Here is a 20,216-nt window from a genome sequence, read left to right on the forward strand (position 1 = left end):
TCAGTGAGAATTAAAGCCTTTCTGACTTGCAGAGAAAATTTTAGTGACATTTAAAAGGTTTCTCTTGTATTTCCTTTTAATGAGATATATCAAAAAAGCTTGTTTTAGACCAGCAAATGGGACGACAATCCAATTTCCCCGATTCCATCAAGACACTCTGAAAGCATTAGCTTCTGCTGTTAAAAGAAAAACAACCCCCCACCCACCCACCCACATGCTTGACCCTCTGCACCCAATAGCTCAAAACAGTGTCTTGATGTGTAGGTATTTACTCACTACTGTTTACTCATGGCACTCAAGTGCATTCTGGCAGATCAGAATTATGCTGCCGAGCCAGCAGGCATATCTGTCAAGTGAAACATGCTAGCTGGGGAATCCGCAGTGTGTGTGGGGAATGGGATGGCAACAGTAGATCTTTGGCATTTCCCCCGAAGAGAGTAGATGTGGTCAGCGCTTTTTTAGGTGAGACAGAATGAGTTCTTGCCTTTTGCCACTCTACTCAGAGAAGGGGATCGATCCTTTTTAGATAGGAGTTAATACTTTACCCTTAATGTTTATCAAAAAAATTCACCGCCCCCTTCTCTAAGTTGTGAGGCAAAGGGAAAATGGTGACATCCAGGTTTTGATTTTAACCAAAATAAAAATGCAATGTCGTAGGCAGTTTTATATACTGTGTATTAGAGATGGGCTTTTGGGACTTACCTTGTTCTGTTTCGTGTCTCGGCTTTCATTGAGGCCCTGATTCATTTTCATCTGACCTCCCAAAATTGGGAGGTCAGGCATTTGATTTGTTTTTGTTTTGTTTCTTTTCTGTTTTTTTTTTCCGGAGGGGGGGCAGGGCGGCCAAGGCCACAACCAGCGCCACTCAAATGCCGGTAAGGAGCTAGGCAAAGGGAGAGGGGAGAGGTGCAGGTCAACCCAGCCACCCCAACCTCCCCCCCCCCCCCCCCGCCAGGCCTGTGCACGTAGGCCCAAAGCCTGCACCTGGACCTACGGGTGCAGGCTTTGGGCTGGGCCTAGCCGGGCCTCAGAGGGCCTACAGATGATTGCCAAGTAAGGATCACTCCTTACTCAGCAATTGTCTGTAGGCCCTGCAAGGCCCGGGTGCCTAGGCCCAAAGCTTGCACCTGTAGGCCTGGGAGCTTTGGGTCTATGGGTGGAGGCTTTGGGCCTACACACCAGAGCCTTGCAGGGCCTACAGCTGATCGATCCAAAAGGCAGGCTTGGAGCCAATATCGGCTCTTGCCTGCCTTTCGTTTCAAGTCAGTTATTATTTCGTTGGGGGTCTTTCTGTTTTGTGCCATCCGAATGGATGATATGAAACAGAAACACGAATGAAACATATGAGACAAATACTACACACATCTCTACTGCATATACTCATTTATAAGTTGACTGTAGATTTTTGGGCCCAAATTATGATTTTGGTATGACCTGTGGATAAGTCAAGGATCATTCTATAGATAGGGGAATGTCCCAAATACTGCCTCAGAAGCCATATGTCCCTGGATGTCACCATTTTCAGTTTGCCACACAATTTAGAGAAGTGGGTGGTGAATTTTCCATATGCCTATATCTATGTAGCCTAACTGTTAGCTTACATACTCAAGAGCCTTTTTGGAGGGGGCACTCAACAGTAAAATCTGAGCATGGTGATTTGAAAAGGAGGGGGGGATAAAAGGGACTTACTTTCTGGGAGTAGCTAAGAGGAAAGTATGACAATAACAACCTGGGAGGAGTCAAATTGCTGCTGATCAGATGTAACTAGAAGCAAGAACTAGGATATGGAGAACTCAGGAAGAGCTGAAAAGGTGTGGTGATACCTATGTCTGTCTTCTTTATTCTGTTCTGTTCCATTTCTCCTCTTCTTCCCCTTTATCTGGCTAGGCACTTATTAACACTCAGGATTGTTTTTAAATTTACCCAGGGATAGAAGTGAAGGCTGCCAACAGAAACATTTTTAAAATTCATGTGACTGGGATTGGGCATTTCTGTGTCCACCCATCCACAAATCCCCACAAAGTTACAGCAAAATAAGTGTACCAAAATAGCTCTGGTAATTCAAATTCTAAAGCAAATAAAGTTTATTGTCCTATATTTGAGGTTGGAAGGAACTGTATCTGGGAGATTTATATATGAGAAGCTTGAGGTGTGAGACACATTGAATATTGAAAGGTAGAACCTAAGCAGGTTAAAATAACCCTAGAGTGTTGTTCAGAATATTAGCTAGCATTTTGCAAGGTGGAGATGACTGTGATGAAGCTGAGAGAGTAATTTAACAACACTTTGGGATGAACAAGTAGTACACACCAATTCTACAGTGTTGTTTACTGTGATACCATTAATGCAGGTGTCTATGGATGGTTGTGTTCTTATGGTTGTATAGCCCATGTTTTATTTATTTACTTTATTTATTCCTCGCCTTTCTCCCCATGGGATTCAATGTGGTTAAAAGCCACACAATTTAGTCACAGTTTAAAACAAAGCAAATATAAAAAAATTAAGTTAAAATATAGTTAACATTAAATTAAATTAAATTAAAATTACACTTCAAACTTCATCCTGAATCCCATCTGTAACCTCCCTAGCAGCGTGCCCCTAATCCTTCTACAAATGCTTGCTAGCACAGAAAGATCTTTACATCCTTATGGAAGGCAAGCAGGGATGGGGACATCCTGGTCTCCTTTGGGAGGGAGTTCTATAGTTTGGGAGCAGCCACCAAAAAGACCCTTTTTCGTGTTCCCATCAAATGCGTTTGACAGAGAGAAGTTAATCATAGATGTCTGTCAGGTTCGTAGAAAGATATACAGTCATTCAGATAACCTGGCACTTTGAATTTTTCGCAGAAATAATTTGGCAGCTACTGGAGCTGTTGCAATAGAAGAGTTGTACACTCCCTGTAGCCAGCTCCAGTTAGTCTGGCTTCTGTTCTTTGGACCAACTGAAGTTTCTGAGCACTTTTCAAAGTCAGACTCATATTCAGCACATTACAGTAGTCCAACTGGGATGTATCCAAGGCATGTACTATAGTAGCCAAACCCACCTTCTCCAGGAATGGGCGCAGTTGGCACACTAGCTTTAAACACAGTCCTAGTCACTGTTGATCCCTGGGCCTCCAAGTTCAAGACCTATTCCAGGAAATTCCCAAACTTGGAACCTCCGTTTTTAGTCGGGGTGTGACCCCATCTAACACAGACTGAATCCCTATTCCCAGGTCTGTCTTTCAACTAACTAGGAACACCTCTGTCTTGTATGGATTCGTCTAGATTCATTTCAGTCTGGTTTCAGGCCTGATTATGGGACAGTGACAGCTTTGGAAGGTTCCATTTGTTTTCCATCATCCAATCCATTACAGCTGCCGGGCACTGATTTAGCACATGAATCTTAGAATTGGGTGGAAAGGAGCAATAGAATTTGATGTCATCTGTGTATAGATGGCATCAAACTCCAAAACTCTGGATGACCTCTCCCAGTGGTTTCATGTTGAACAGCATAGGGGAACAAAACAGAACCCAAAGGGACCTCATAGGCCAGTGGCCAAGGAGTCAAACAGGAGTCCCTTAGCACCACCTTCTCAGAGTGTCCCTCAGAATAGAGCCACTGAAGAACAGTGCCTCCAAGCCTCATCCCAAAAAGGCGACACAGAAGGATTCCATGGTTGATTCTATTGAAAGCCACTGAAAGGTCCAGGAGAACCAACAGGGACACACTCCCCGTGTCCAGTGTTCTGCGCTGGTCATCCACCAAGACAACCAAAGCTGTCACTGTCCCATAATCAGGCCTGAAACCAGACTGAAATGAATCTAGATAATCCACTTCATCCAAGAACCCTTGGAGTTGAGAAACCACATTTAGGATTTCCGGTTAAAGGTTGGGACTGAAGCTGACTGGGATTCCGAGTCAAAAACCACTTATACTTCCCTTGTTGCAATAAAGGTCAATTGGCTTAAGCAGCCCAGCCAAGCTTTCTTCCAAGCTAAATCCATCACTCAGTTGCATGTAGAAAGCCTATATAGTTGGCCCTCTTATTTGTGGTTTTGACTTTTGAAGATTTAAACGGTTCTCTCTTGGAATCTGTAGGTCTTCCAGTGCAGAAGTTGATCATAGAGACATGCTAGAGGACCTAGAGATTCCTAGAGCAGTGTTCTCTCAGATACAAAATTGTGGGATAGGAGTAATCACGGTTTTTCCACTTTCACAGGGCTCATGTGCCCTTTATACCTGCATTCAAACTGGTACTACTATTACATTTAATTTTCTGCATGCAAATTGGGGATAATCTGCAACATTTAGTTACTGCATTTGACATATACTTCATGATTTTGCAACAACATATAGGTAAAGGTTTCCCCTGACGTTAAGTCCAGTCATGTCTGACTCTGGGGGTTGGTGCTCATTTCCATTTCTAAGCCGAAGAGCCGGCGTTGTCCGTAGACACCTCCAAGGTCATGTGGCCTGCATGACTGCATGGAGCGCAGTTACCTTCCCGCCTGTGCAGTACCTATTAATCTACTCACATTTGCATGTTTTCGAACTGCTAGGTTGGCAGGAGCTGGAGCTAACAGCAGGCGCTCAAGCCGCTCCCGGGATTTGAACCTGGGACCTTTCGATCTGCAAGTTCAGCAGCTCAGCGCTTTAACGCACTTCGCCACCTGGGCTCCAACAACATATATTATAACCAAAAACAAAAAGAAGAGTCTATCTCACTTAAGCTATCACACAGTTATATTTTTCTGGGGCATAGTCACAATTTTAATGTTAGGAATATATAAAAACCAGACCTTGTGTGGTAACTCACAGGATCTGAGCTTTTGTGAAATCAGGTTAAGGATGGGTGCTTGGACAGTTGTGCTCTGATACTAGCAGACTGTAGGTTTTATAAATACATACAGAGATAATTAAAATCTAAGGGGTTTAGGATGGGTAATCTCCTTTCAATAATCTCTGCCACAAAGCCTGCAAAGTCACTGCTGGCAGAGAGCCCAAATCGGACTGGCTGTTGGATATCAGGGACAGCACATGTGGCTTGGGGTTCAGAGAGATTAAGTGAAATTGTTGCCCTGCTGGCCTTTCATGCAGATATGGTGCTCTGCTGCATAGTCTCTCTTCACTGGCTAAACAGAGCACTCAGTAGGGCATCATTCCAGCATCAAAGACCAGTTCAGTTTTCAGGTGATATTAAAAGATATGAAATCAGAAATTAAAAGGGTCACTATTTAATTTATCAAATGCATGAACAACCTGTATCCTACCCGAGGCGGCTAACAAAAATGTAAACCAGAAGTGGGTTAAAATATTATACAGATGGAGTATCCCTTTCCAAAATGCTTGGGACCAGATGTGTGTTGAATTTCAGATTATTTCAAAGTTTGGAACACTGTATGTGTATATATGTACATAATGAGATATCTTAGATATTGGGCCCAAGTCTAGATACAATTTTTTTTGTTTCACTTTATACACATAGCCAAAAGGTAATTTTATACAATATTTTCATTCTTTTGTAAATGAAACAAAGTGTGTGTACATTGTACCATCAGAAAGCAAAGGCATCATCATCTCTGACACCCAGGTGGAGAATTTTGGATTTTTGAATATTTCAGATAAGGGTTAAGGTACCACAATTTTTTTTAAAAAAAAACCAAATAATAAAAATACATTGAAGGCATAATTAAAAACTTGCAGGATAAAAATGTGGGGCTTGATGAATCCAAGGCTGGAGTTAAAATTGCTGGAAGAAACATTAACAACCTTAGGTATGCAGATGATACCACTCTGATGGCTGAAAGTGAGGAGGAGCTGAGGAGCCTTATCACCAAGGTGAAAGAAGAAAGCGCAAAAGCTGGGCTGCAGTTAAACATCAAGAAAACCAAGATTATGGCAACCAGACCGATTGATAACTCGCAAATAGAGGGACAATACGTGGAGGCAGTGACAGACTTTATATTTCTAGGTGCGAAGATCACTGCAGATGCAGAGTGCAGACAGGAAATCAGAAGACGTTTACTTCTTGGGAGGAGAGCAAAGGCCAACCTTGATAAAATAGTGAAGAGCAGAGACATTACACTGGCAACAAAGGTCTGCATAGTCAAAGCAATGGTATTCCCCATAGTAACCTATGGTTGCGAGAGCTGGACCATAAGGAAGGCTGAGCGAAGGAAGATAGACGCTGGAGGAAAATCCTGCTGGAGGAAAATCCCGAGAGTGCCTTGGACTGCAAGAAGATCCAACCAGTCTATCGTCCAGGAAATAATGCCCGGCTGCTTACTGGAGGGAAGGATATTAGAGGCAAAGTTGAAGTATTTTGGCCACATCATGAGAAGACAGGAAAGCTTGGAAAAGATCATGATGCTGGGGAAAATGGAAGGAAAAAGGAAGAGAGGTCGACCAAGGGCGAGATGGATGGATGGTATCCTTGAAGTGACTGGCTTGACCTTGATGGAACTGGGGGCGGCGATGGCCAACAGAGGGCTCTGGCGTGGACTGGTTCATGAGGTCATGAAGAGTCGGAAACGACTGCGTGAATGATGAAGAAGAGGATAAAAATACAGTACATCCATATCAATTCTTATTTCATCATATGATTAAATCAAAGGCATGCCTACATAAACAAAGGTCTTCACCTGTGAGCTGAAAGAGTGCATAGAGGGAGTTCACTGGGGGGCTAAAGGAAGAGAGTTCTGCAGCTCAGGAGCAACCACTGAGAAGACTCTCCTGAGCTCTTCTGCCCCTAGTAGTCCAAATAGAATGTAATCAAGGCATGGGCCACCATAACCAGATCTGACTTCTCAAGGAACAGGCACAGTTGGTACACTACTATTAATTGTGCAAACACTGCCACTACCTACAATGTAGCCTCCTGTAAGAAACATAGAAATTGATGCAAGAAGAAAAAAACCACTTCTAATTCTGAGAAAGACTACTGGAAATGTTAGACATACTTCAGTGAAGTTTTTTCTTGAACAGTCCTCCTGTTGTCCAAAAACAAACAAAAAATTAAACAAATAAAATCATATGAGAAATAATACTAAAGATTGCTTGTGGTTCCATTTGCCATTCCTAGTTCCAGGCAAAACAATAATCATCTGTCAGTACATGTAACTGATGGATGCCTGCCATCTCTTGCTTTGACAGAAATCATCCATTTCACCATACGTGCAATTTATCTGAGCATTTTATGCTGGTCCTTTGAAAATGGATTTCCTTTGAATGCGATTTCCTGCTTCTTGGCAGGGGGTTGGATTGGATGGCCCATGAGGTCTCTTCCAACTCTACTATTCTATGATTCTATGGTGCCTTTCTAGTTTGACAACACTGCCTGCTCTACCCCCTTTTTTGTTTTTTTGTTTTTGTTTTGTTTTTGTTTTTTCCTAGCCTCCAAGAAGCTAGATGCATTAGGGAGAAGGCAATGTTTTTCTAGCTCAATAATTAGGAAAGTTGGGACACTTCATTCCTTTATCCCAAAAAAGAAGAATGTATCAGTAGCTCATTGTCAGACCATTCAATTACTTGTGTTATAGCATATAACTGTTCTGTGGTGCCTCCTGATTGAAAAGAGGCAAGCTCCAGAGTGAGAGCCAGTATGGTGTAGTGGTTGGAGCACTGGAATATGAATCTTGGGAAATACCATGATCCATGTTTCTAACTAAGCCCAGCCATTTGATGAACTGAAACTAGTCATACACTCTCCGCCTCAGAGGAAGGCTGTGATAAAACCTCTTATGAATAAAGCTTGTCAAGAAAACCATAGGATTGAGTCTTTCCTAAGTCAGTTGACTTGAAGGCACATAGGAACAAAAAGTCCTAGGGGAATGGTTAATGTAGTAACAGCGAGTTGACCCCTCTGAAGGTAGAAACAGCAGGTTTGGTTGGAAAGAGAAAAGACCGTAATATTGAGTTATGAAGGTACATGTGAGGCTAGATTGTTTGGAACAGTAAAAGTCTCTCTTCGATTTCTTTCTCGTAACACTCAATTTGAAAATTTGATACTGCTTATTTCCTATTAAGTATTTCTTCTATATAGTATGGAGAAAAGATAAGTGAAGATTGGCAACAAAATAATATATATCTCCTATCAGTTTATAATAAGAGCTTTTAAGAGTTTGATTTCAGAGGAAAGGGATCCTGTTTTCAGGGCCGGCCCTAGGTAATTTTCAAGTGTAAGTGAACAGAATTACCCCCCCCCCCCCCCAAACCAATCACTGAAAAATAAAAGCATTGTATAAATGAAAATGCTGGATAATAAGGAGAGATTAAGGAAAAGACTATTAAACATCAAACTACATTATGATTTTACAAATTAAACACCAAAACATCATGTTTTACAACAAATCAACAGGAAAAAGCAGTTCAATACATGGTAATGTTATGTAGGAATTACTATATTTGTGAATTTAGCACCAAACATTGAACTGGGATATAGGGCAGTGTGGACTCAGATAACCCAGTTCAAAGCAGATATTGTGGGTTATTCTGCTTTGATATTCTGGGTTATATGGCTGTGTGGAAGAGCCCTGAGGGTCCTTCCACACAGCCATATAACTCAGAATATCAAGGCAGATAATCCACATTATCTGCTTTGAACTGGATTATATGACAGTGTGGGCTCAGATAACCCAGTTCAAAGCAGATATTGTGGGTTATTCTGCCTTGATATTCTGGGTTATATGGTTGTGTGGAAGAGCCCTGAGGGTCCTTCCACATAGCCATATAACCCAGAATATCAAAGCAGATAATCCACAAGTATGTTTCAGTCTACTTGGAATACACGAAGCGTGTTTAAGAACCGGTCCAAGAGTCCAGAAGAGCCATGTCTCCCCATATGACCATCATCCCATTTTCTTTGCTAGTTAACTTGAACCCAGTATGCTTTATTATGCTAATTGTTTGCCTTAGAACAAGCATGAGGCAAACTTCGCCCCTCCGGGTGTTTTGGACTCCAACTCTCACAATTCCTAACAGCCAGTAGGGCCGAAGTTTGCCCCATGCCTGCCATAGATAGTTGAGCAAATAGTTTTCATGGTTGCTCCTCGCTGTTAGGAATTGTGGGAGTTGAAGTCCAAAACAACAGGAGGGCAGAAGTTTTTAACTTCCATGATTCAGTGCTATAAAATCCTGGGAGTTTCAGAAAGTCTTCAGGCCGGTGACTCCCTCCCTCAAGCCCAGGTATCTGAAGCAACCAATCAGGAGGCCGCACCTCAGCCCTCCCCGGGAGCACTCAGAGAGCTTCTTCAACCCCCTCCCGAACCCCCCGCCTGCCCTGAGTCCTGGCTTACGGCACTAAGGAGTTGGGCGAGGACTTGGGGCTGCTGCAGGAAGTGCCACAGGTTGAATGGGATGCCTGCCTTGGCTGCTCCATAGGCGCCCCCATCACCCTGGCCCCCGCTTTCCAGGCCACTGCCCTCCATTGGGAAGCACTTGAAGGAAGTGACTCTGCGCCTCTGCTTTAAAGTGAAGGCGCCTCGCCACCACTTTTAACTGCCATGGTGGCCCGGCCGCAGCGGAGGCAGGAAGGCCATGTCTGGGCGGAATTGCCTCAATGGCACCCCTTAGGTGCCCCCTAAAGGATGGCGCCTTCAGCAACCGCATGCTTCGCCTAATGGTTGAACCGCCCCTGCCTGTTTTGCTTCTTATTGTCTAAAGCCATCCTGTGCTGTGCTAAATAATACTAAAGGACTACCAGCTTGATCATGAGCACTTTTCTTTCTATTTTCATCTCTCTTTTAAACAAAAAAAATGTCTTATGTAAAAAAAAAATTCAAATTTAAATCATAAATACTTCTACAATCTTGGAAAACCCTGATGTATGGCGATGCTACCATGGCCTCGTTTTTCTTCCAGGCTGAAAGGCCTAAGTCTACTGAAGTTTGATATTAGAGGGCGCAAGTAGGAGCTGTCAACAAATAATTACAGCAGATCTCTAGTATCCCATAAGAATACTCCTGTTCAGGTTCTTGAAAAGTCTGGAGTAGGAAGGAAATACTTTTTTTCCTCTTTTTCACTCTGTTAACTGCTCACTGTACTGCAAGTACTAAAAGTTTCTGGATTAAGACTGAGTATTAGCAAGCCCTACATTTGAACATTTTGAGACATTAATACACTATTGTACTGGTATTCAAAAATCACTTCCTATACTTGATGCTTCAGATCTACATATGCTTACCAAGGAATACATGTGTTTTGTCAATTTCTCCCTCACTGGGCATTCAAGAGTCTTCCCAATTTTATGGATTTTCCTGATAGCTGATTTCCAGAATCTTTCTGTTTGGTGTATGGAACCACCAAATACAAAATAAATATATTAAATATTTTCAATGATTTAAATATTTTAATGTAACAAAGTGTTGGCTAATACTATCTAATGCAATGGTTCCCAACCTTTGGGCCTCCAGGTGTTTTGGACTTCAATTCTCAGAAATCCCAGCCAGTTTACCACCTGTTGGGAACTGTGGGAAACACCTGGAGGCCCAAAGGTTTGGAACCACTGATCTAACAAATCGATTGTGTGTGTGTTTCTTTTAGATAAAAAGGTGGATTCCCTAATCCACCTTTGTATTTCTAATCTTAATTTTGTCTCATTGTCTGGCAGTGGGACTTTCATGAAGGTCAATTGAATTAAATGATAAGATTATTAGTTTTCTTCAACTTATCTCAATTTTGTACAATTCCAATCTTGTTATACATATGAGAGCCAGCATAGTGTAGTTCTACTGATGTTGGACTTCACCGCCCCCGCCTCCTTGGTCATGAACTTAACTGAGTGGAGTTTGAGCAATCCAAGTTTTTCAGTATAAACTGTCTACAAAGGATGATTGTGTGCTGATTTTAAAGACTCTTTAGACTTACTTGCAAGGTTTGTGTACACACCTATTGTGCTGTTATTATATTGCTAGTATTGCTGAAACGCTTCAGTATGAAGCCAGTCAAAGCTCTTTTAAGTTCATAGTTAATTGCTACTTCCATTGGTATCATGGTAAATTTGAAAACACAGGATTGCCTAGTTCAGACTCATGCTGCATTGGAAGGAGAGTCAAAGGGGTTAAATTTCCAAGCTGTAGAAGCAGATTGTGTTTTCCTTCTATGATCTGGACTGACAAGACATCAGTATTCTATTCATCTGTTGGGAATTAGGCTGTTAATCCAATCAATGACTCTTGAGTGAGCTGCGGCCTGCCTCCCCACTGGGGAACAATCGGATCAGACGGCAGATTGTTTAAGAGCACCACGCTCTGCCCGTGTCAGGTGGAATTCTTGAGTGTTCCCTGGTGAATTGGGGCTGGGGAAAACTGTCTCAGACCATTTATCCTCCTCTTTAAATAACCAGGTACCTGCCTCATCCATACTAAAGTGATAAGCAACAGGAGAAGGCGGAAAGGAGCTGCTGACCCAAATGCTGGGGCAAAGCACTGCAGAAGGATGGGCTTCTAGTTTAAGTCTTCCTGGCCATTAAATATGTTGAATAACAGGGTTGCCAGATTGATATGCTATATAGATTTTTATAATAAGTTGCTGCTAAGATGTTGCTTATTGAATTTTGTGGGTTTCAACCGCTTCAACATTTAAAATTTTGAAATAAAAATCTCCCAGTAAATGAAATTTTTTATTGTTGCATAGGTGCAATCCACTGGTTTTGAATGTGGAATATGGAATATGAAATGCAATGTGAAATGTAGATTTTAAAAAGATAAGTAATTGTTCACTGGATAAAGTGAATCCTTGCTTGTGATGTAGTTCTACTTCTGAATCTAAACAGGTCAAGCTGGTAAACACTCTTCATGGTATATTTCCTGAAAGTTCTATGTAACTTTCTTTGTTTTCGTTAGCAGAAGATTGTGATGGAATATATACTTATACTAAAATCTGTGTAACCAAACTTGTTCTGTGAGTGCAAAACAGGAGATTTGGCCATCTGGGCATCGGAGACTTGGCCATCTCCCCTCCCCTAGCATTTTGTCAATTCCCAGAACAGTCCTCAGAGAACCTGGATAGTTCAGGAGGTATAACCATGGCCTTGCCTACAATGCCATGTAATGCAGTTTCAGACTGCATTGCATAGCGGTATAGGTGGGGGTTATGTAAAAGGAGGTAGACAGAATTTTGGAAGGGGTAGCTAGATATCTGGTAGTTATACATAATCAGAAAAATATGTGCATATTGCCATGCGCATGTATGTTTGCATTAACCCAAGGAATCCCCCCTCTCCCTTTATTTTTCATGTTGGAAACTATGGTGGATTAACTGGGTATTAATATTAAGATCAGTAACAGTTTGGCTACACAGTTTTTAGTTTTAGGAATTTGCATTTCTTTTGCGAAGAGTAAAGTATGTCTGGTATTTGGTTTTGTTTTGTTTTTTGTAAGACTAAGAAAAGAGGTGAGCTCAACTTCCCAGAAAAATATACGGAAAAGTTCATACTGTTTTTTTGATGGGATTGTGTTTTTAAAATCCATAAATACTTGGGACTAAGAAAGGAAGAAAGCTGTGGAAATAGACTTGACATAACTGGCCATCAGTAGTGAGTATTAGTTAGTGTTCTTCCTTTTGTTACTGTTCCATAAACCTCCATTTTGGCAACATATACATATGTAGTAACTAATAGGAAAGCAATGTTTGTTTTTTAAGTCGGCCCTTAATAAAATGTGATGTTGCGCAACAGAAGCTTCATATTTCTAGACATTTTAAAATGTATGGTAGTTTGAAAGCTGCTATGTACAATGTGGATGAGCTTCCAGGATCACGGTAATGAAGGAACTCAGTGTTGGAATGGACATAATGATTCCTAGCCTCCAGAAATGTGAAATATAAAATCGTGATCAATTAACCATTTCTCCCATATTTCAGTACTCCTTGGTGGTTGTTGATAGGTACAGCTCCAAATGAGCTACATTTAGGTAATAATTCACCCCAGAACAGAGCAGAGTATAAATAACTATGGCAAATATTTCCCCTTTTTGCTTAGTAACTCAAAATAAAACTTAATTATCCTGTTCAAATTCAAAGGGAAAAAAAGATCAAGTGTTGTCACTCCGTTCCATTTGCTTATTTATGGTTGCATTTTAAAGAAGGACTGGAAATGTCCCTAGTATGTGGCCAGATGCAATTTATCAGAGTTGAATGCTGAAAACAATGTTACCCTGCTATTCCACACTATTTAAGCATAAATTGGTGGTTGAAGCAATACTTTACAAGCAGTGGCATTTCAATACATTTGAGGTTCTTCCATTTTTTAAAGATACATATATATTTTTAAAACACCAAAATGATTTTTTTAATTTAAATTTATTTTTAAAAGGTGAAGTTAAAAAGGGGGAGTAATACACTTGCAATGTGCTATTCTGTAAATAACCAGTACCTTTAACAATTCTTTTCTTTGGAGGCTAATCAGCATCACATTGCTCTGAAAGGCAGCTTTTGAAATTCATACAATCCCATCCATTTTGTATGTTGGTAAACTGGCATTGTGTGTGAGTTTTAAAAGCTTAGCTTTTATGCAGCTGGTTTCATTGTGAGCCAGTGAGAATTTCATGAAAGGCGGTTGAATTAAATGACAAGGTTATTAGTTTTCTTCTACTTGAGCATTTACGCTTATTTTGTGCCTTCTTCCCCAAATGAGTTTTCATGATGAATTTTCTCAAGATTAAGAATTCTGTTTCCTTCCTCTTTGAGTTAAGCACAATTTCTGTCCAGCACACTGCAGTTATACACTCATTAGATGTAGCTCTCCAAGCAGTAAAATCCAAGGACACAGCTTCATACAGGCATTTGAAAACCTCTCATGATTGTCTAGATGTCAGCCTATTCAGGGTCATTGGATTAATATTTTATCAAGAGTAAAAGAAAAAGTAAACATCAACAGTCGCATAACAATTTTGAACTGTAATCTTTTCCTATTTTTGTGATAGTTTATTCTCTTTAAAACTTGTCTCCTTGAAGTGAACTTTTAATCTGATCCTGCCGTAAAATGATTAAACATACAGAAATGGAGAGTTACAAGGACTGTTAAATTATCATCCTGAAAACTGCGGGAAACTTCAATGGAGTTACAGTATTTGAAATGTGTGAAAATGTGTCTGTGCCAATGTTGCCAGTTATGGCTAGAATCTCTTTAGTCTGTGGAGGCAACATAGATAGCTATCATTTCTCAGGCATTCAATTTCTAGCCCTTCTTCATGCGCTCCTTACAACATATAGACATTGTTCAAAACTATATAAATAGTAAACCATTTTTATGTCACTCCTCTTCAAAGCTCCTTGCTGATTTTGAATAAATACTCAACATTTGTAGCTTCAATCTTTTTTGAGAGGATAAGCAGAGATAGAGTTGGCTAGTGCTTGGTGGGAGATTCCCAAGGAATACTGAGCGCCAAAGGCTATATTTTAGCAGAAAGCAGTTTCCATGCCTAAGAAAAACCCAGTAAAATTAATGTTCTTACTGGAAGTTTACAGATAACTGGAAAGCAAAGAAAGAGACAGAGATAAGAGTCAACACTTTGTGAGAGCTTGACTTCTGATCCAAAAGGAAGAGAATTAGTTAGGTGTTACAGTTAGCTGCAAATAGACTTTGATATGGATGTAGCCTTTGTAGATTTGTTTTTATAAATGGAGTACTGCATTGGGCAGTTGTGAGAAACAATACAGTTAGTGGAGTGTTGTGTGGCTTCCATGTTCTAGCAGCATTTTCTCCTGACGTTTTTCCTGCATCTGTGGCTGGCATCTTCAGAAGATCCTCCACACAACTCTCCAGTGATTCCGGCTGTGAAAGCCTTTTATAATATAATTAGTCTATCATAGAAATCCCGTGACTCAGGAATCAGGATAAGCACAAGGTTCAATCTCACAGAGGTCACATTCTGAATCAGAAATGAGTGGAGTTGGTGCTAAAATATCAACCAAGTTTCACATTCAAGATGAGTCATGCACGCAGAACAAAATCTGGAGACATGACTTTATAGAAGCACTGTTAATGAAGAACTCTACAATGTGTAATCCCCTCCAAGTTGCCAAAGTTTTGCATGGTTTTTAAAACAATGTTTTGCAATAAACAAAGTTTTGGCAATGCTTTCAAAACTAAACAATAGATACTCCAAGGTTCCTAGTAAACCCCCTAAACCCCCTAGCATGATCTAATTCAGTCCAAATCTCTGTGAAGGTTTTGCAGTCAGAACTCTGCTTTTTGCTATTTGTTCTTGGAACTCAGCAACCATTTTGCTTTGCCAACAACATTGATGGTTATATTCCAAAAGTTTTATTGTCATCTTCCACTCCAGATTACCATTGTAGCTACTGTAAGACTATCCTAATATGTTTTCTGTAATTGGAAAATGTGTGCTTTCAACACTATATGTGTGCATGGCTATAACTCAACCTAGTTTTCCTTTCTGTTTCCCCCCTAGGATGATGAAGGTCAAACACCATTGCATTATGGTAAGTAATGCGTGAATATTTGTCTTTTAACTCTCATGATCATACAGACTGAACATTTGAAAAGCCAACTAGATAAATAAAAGCAGAGTCCTGCTTAGGAACGGTTAATAGATTTCCGATGCAGCCTTCCAAGCAAAGATTCTCAACATTGATCACAAACCATTAATCCTGTTTCATTTTCTACTGCAGTAATGAGTTCTTTTATAAATGAGAGATCTCATAAATGAGGAAAGGTTTTCAGATAACTTGCAAGTTATACCAAAAATGTATAGATTTTATTATATTTATATTGTTTTGGCAGGATATTGATGCACCTTCTAATAACTTAATGGTAAAGTTAGTCTCAGAGAAGTTAAAGATTTTAAAACTTGTTCTCTCTTCTTATATGTTCATTTAAATTGTTAGTTTTCTTTTAATTTTATAAAAATATCCACACAGCGTAAGACATACTAAGAGGGGTTAATATTTGGAAGGACTGGAAACAATTTTGTATGCTTCTTTCCCCAGTTTCAGATGAAAAAGCTTACATTAGCCATGCCATTTTGACTGGATTCCATTATATGCAATTGTTTATGGAAAAAACTGTGCTTTAGTAATGCAGAGAAGGTTCCTGGATTTTTATGCAAATTGCTTCTATCTCCTTTTGTTACCATTTTATTATGTTAAAGACATAGTTGTTCCTACATATAGTGTCTGTATCTTTGCATCATACTCTTATCTTTTTCCATTCCACCCTTGATAATGACCAATTCTAGAGGTAGTACTGAAACATTATAGGAAAGCTGACAATATCTGGTTTTTTCAGTTAATCATTGTAGTTTGCGCAGATCTACATTCCAGAAACTCATTGTTGCTATTCTTTCTTTCCCCCTCTTCATTCTTTTCTTTGAACACGTTACATTGATTAATTGTAACCAAATCTTGACTACAAGCACAGACCTCTTTTCTTTGCAACTGCTATACAACAAGTCAAGGCGTTAACAACACCCCTTTTGAGTACAAAAAAGCCAAGTAGAATCTGAGTTTATCTATCCTTTTATGAGGGTGTTTGGCCTGACAGCTGTCCTTGCCTCAGCAGCTCTTGTGATTACAGAAGGTGTCAAACTGCATCCGTAGATGGGCTATAAATCCTGGTTCATTCTGATTAAACATGGGTCAGAGCCATGCTGAGGTTAAGTGAAGGACAGTTCCCCAGTTTGTTACCCTCAAATGGGATGCCAAAAAGCACTCCGCCCACTTCAGTACAATATCTGCTGGTGCTGCTCTCAGTCTATGGTCAGCACGAGACCCTGCCTTTGAAAGTCTAGGATGTGTGTGGTCTGCATTGTCAATGGCCTATTAGCCTTTATATCCCCATGTTAGGACCTCCGTTCCACTCCCCCAATACACATACATACACACTTGTTTCCCATAGGGAATGCTCAGATGATTGCCTCTCTAGCCTCCCAGAGGAAATCATGGTTTCTCCTTGGACTTGAAATCACATGACTGTAGAGTAGGCCGGCTCTCGGTATTTCTCCTGGGTTCTTCCCTTCATGTGGAAACGCCATCTGCTCTGCTCTTTTTGTACTGTGGCAGAGCAGTGGGCGGGGATGCCAGCAAGGAAATAAATAATCAAAGGAGAAATCCATCATGAAGCGTCTAAGGATTAATGGACTTGGGAGGCAAACTGGGTTGAATGAAAATTCATCTTCACCTGGGTCCATGACACTTGACAAATAGGGGTCAATCCAGCTGCTCTAACCTCCAAGGAACAGCTCTGCCATCCTTAGAGGTGGGCTGAAGTCCTCTTGGGTTTCCCAGTGCAATGACAGCAAATTATCTCATTTGGGGCTTCCTCTTCAGAAATGCCAAGTATCTTGTCATCTGGCACCTCCTTAGTGTCAGTCCTTTCATTTGCAAAGGGGTCATCATTTGAGAGGGAGACTAATTTCAAGAAAAGCACCTGCCCCTGCTTTGTTTCTCCTCCTTGAGAAATAATAAAAGCCAGGAACTAGATTTCTTCCTGACTTTGCTTTGATCTGTTTCCAAACAGAATCTAGTTCCCCACCGGCAAGATTACTGCCCTGCAACTTCCATTGTATTTGCTAATTCTAAGCTGTAGATGAAATGGTAATAATAAAATAGATTTTTTAAAGTAACAGTGTCAGTGTGGATTCCTTCATAAACCATTGGATGAAGATCATTATTGTTTATTATTAGAATAAAACACTGTCCTTAATATTTTTCACTTCCTCTTAATGTTAACAACAGAATCAACAGCTTCAAAATACTATTGTATAACCTTACTAGTTTATGCCTGTAAAGTTGCTGAGTCTGGGGCTCTTTGTGCATGTCCTTGAGAATAACCCCCATTGAGTCCAAGGAACTGGGATACAATCTTGACCCTGTTCTCCATGCCACAACTCTATGAAGTCCATCATTTTTACGTACATATTTGTACATATAAAACTGAGATATTGAGAAAATTATATGCTTTAGACCACCTGCTTTGTCCTTGAAAGATGACAGGGTTGAATCTAAATCTAAATTGGAGTGCTCTATCAAATACGCACTTCTTATGTTCTCTAATCTTATCTGGAGAAAGAGTCCTGGTGTTTGTCAGTTTTTAATCTTGTTTAGAAATCACACTAAATTCCAAGTGTTTCTTGTTATCTTACATTTATGTGTTCATTTATAAATTTGTTCTAAAATTCTTCCAGTGGTTTGATGAAGCTCTGTATTTGCCTTTCCTTGAAAGGTACAACTATTTTCCTAGATGTAGGATGTTCTCCAGTCATGAGTCATTTGGAGATTGTCCTTATTTGCCTTACTGATTCAGGCTTCTTTCTTCCTGTTCAATCTTTTCTAGGTGTTTTCATAGCAGTTATTCCAATTGATGGCTTAAAATTAAAACAACTATTGAATTTTTAATAATAAAATATATTTTAATTTACTTCTTTAAAAAGGTATGTGCTGATTAAAAGTTACTACCTAATCTGATTATAATTTTGGAAAAAATACCCTTAAAACATGTTTCCAGTTGGATTTTCCACAACCTCCACCCTCAAACTGTTCACTATGGCATACCAGTGTATGTCGTTAAAGTCTCTTTTGAACCCATAATGGAGGCTGCGTAATCCTCTCTCAAGCCATGCCTCTTCACCTTCTGTCAGTGATGAATAATTCTATCTAATGCAAAGAGAGAGCCAAACGTAAGGCAAGGGCTGGAGCCATGTGGTCCTCCAAATGCTGCTGGACTGCAGCTTCAAGCATTCCTCACAATTGATAATGCTGGCTAGGACTGATGGGAACTGCTGTCTAAAAACATCTGATGAGCTGGATGAGTCCTGCTCCTAGTAAAGAAAAGAGAAGGTATATATAGCACAATTCCCTCCAGATGCTTAGGGCTACAATCTGAACACAGCAAGCCTGGCCTATGGTCAGATATTGTAATTAAAACATCTGGGGGTTCTAGACTGCCAAACTTTGGAGTAGAGTGCTGTATTTCACCACATAATGGTCACATTTTGTGCTTTTTTTTTTTTTTTGCAAAAGTGTGTGTTTGTGACCATTATCCGAATAGGGAAAAATGTGCCCTAGCTTCACTGGTTTCTAGGGTTTTTTTAAGCAAAAAACTTGTCTTACCTCTAAGAGATGGTAAGATGCTGTTTTTTAAAAACCAACAAAACAGGACTGACTGATGGGCTGGGGCTCTCCCTCTTTCCTCTTCGGAAGTAAGACCGTTTTTTTAAAACAAAAAGAAACCAAACTCGGCTGGGCATCTCCCTCTCTTATCTCTGAGGAAGGAGGGTCTCAGTCCTAGCCGTCTCTAATGCCACAATTGAGAGAGGAAAAGCAAAACAAATTATTGGATCCTAAAAAAAATAGTTCAACTATTATTTGGTTGCAACTACTATGTGATCAAACATAGTATCAATTGGTCCCTGGCCTCCAGAATCCCTAGTGGATCTGTTCTTCTATGATCCCAGCCGGAAGCAAGTTACCAGCTGTCATAAGAAGCCATGGTTTTCTATGGGGGTGAGAGGCAAAATACGGCAGGCTTTTTTGCATTTGTGTTGCTAAGTAATGGAACAATAAGCTAGATCTGTTGAAATTCTCTCTTCAGTGCAACTATTCAAGATGCAAGAGTCTTTCACCTTTTTTTACTTCAGACTATGTAAGAGCCTTTGTCTTGGCTCTTCCTTTGTTCTTTGTGGGTTCTATTTCCACTAGCCTCAGAAATAGAAAGCTCAATTCCTCATATTACAGTTCAACTCTATCCCAGAAATTCCAAGAGTCAGGGCTTCTTCTTTGGCCTCCCATTTAAATCTTCCGTATATGATGATGCAAGCAGCTGTATCTTGTCAAACTTCCTAACTATCTCACAACATTTCCTGTAAATGAGTTGCATTCCTTCCGCCATGACAACTAGCCTGCAGCTTACTTGAACATTCACCTGTTGTCTAAAGAAGTTATTGCCTTCTTTAAAAAGTTCACCTGTAGATCTCTTGCTCATTGTGATTGTGGTCTTTTTCATATCGCCAAAGATCACAGGTCAGTAGAATGGAGATAAAAGCTATGGAGATGATCTCACACACAGGACTGAAAGAAATCTTGTCTTGCAAAATCTTGATGTGCAGGGTTTGGGATCTGCCACCAGTTTTGATTAAGATTGCAAAGCCAGACAGATAAATGGTTTTGCTTAGCAGAAGATAGACCTCCTATACAGAAAGATAATTCCTGTAAATAATCTCCAACTGTATTGCTTTCCTATTTTAATTAAATGTTTGCTTCCTCCCTTTTCTATTCAT

The 20,216-nt window shown here is 40.2% G+C and overlaps 1 protein-coding gene across 1 annotated transcript in view; it reads left to right on the forward strand.

The window, feature by feature from the left end:
- acbd6 (acyl-CoA binding domain containing 6) overlaps positions 1 to 20,216 on the forward strand; it is a 131,490-nt gene that overhangs the window by 105,272 nt on the left and 6,002 nt on the right. Inside the window, exon 7 of the mRNA XM_003219869.4 lies at positions 15,393 to 15,423. Within this exon, the coding sequence (XP_003219917.2) occupies positions 15,393 to 15,423 (31 nt within the window). The remainder of the gene's footprint in view (positions 1 to 15,392; positions 15,424 to 20,216) is intronic.

This window comes from Anolis carolinensis, chromosome 4 (assembly GCF_035594765.1).
Source record: "Anolis carolinensis isolate JA03-04 chromosome 4, rAnoCar3.1.pri, whole genome shotgun sequence".
NCBI lineage: Eukaryota > Metazoa > Chordata > Lepidosauria > Squamata > Dactyloidae > Anolis > Anolis carolinensis.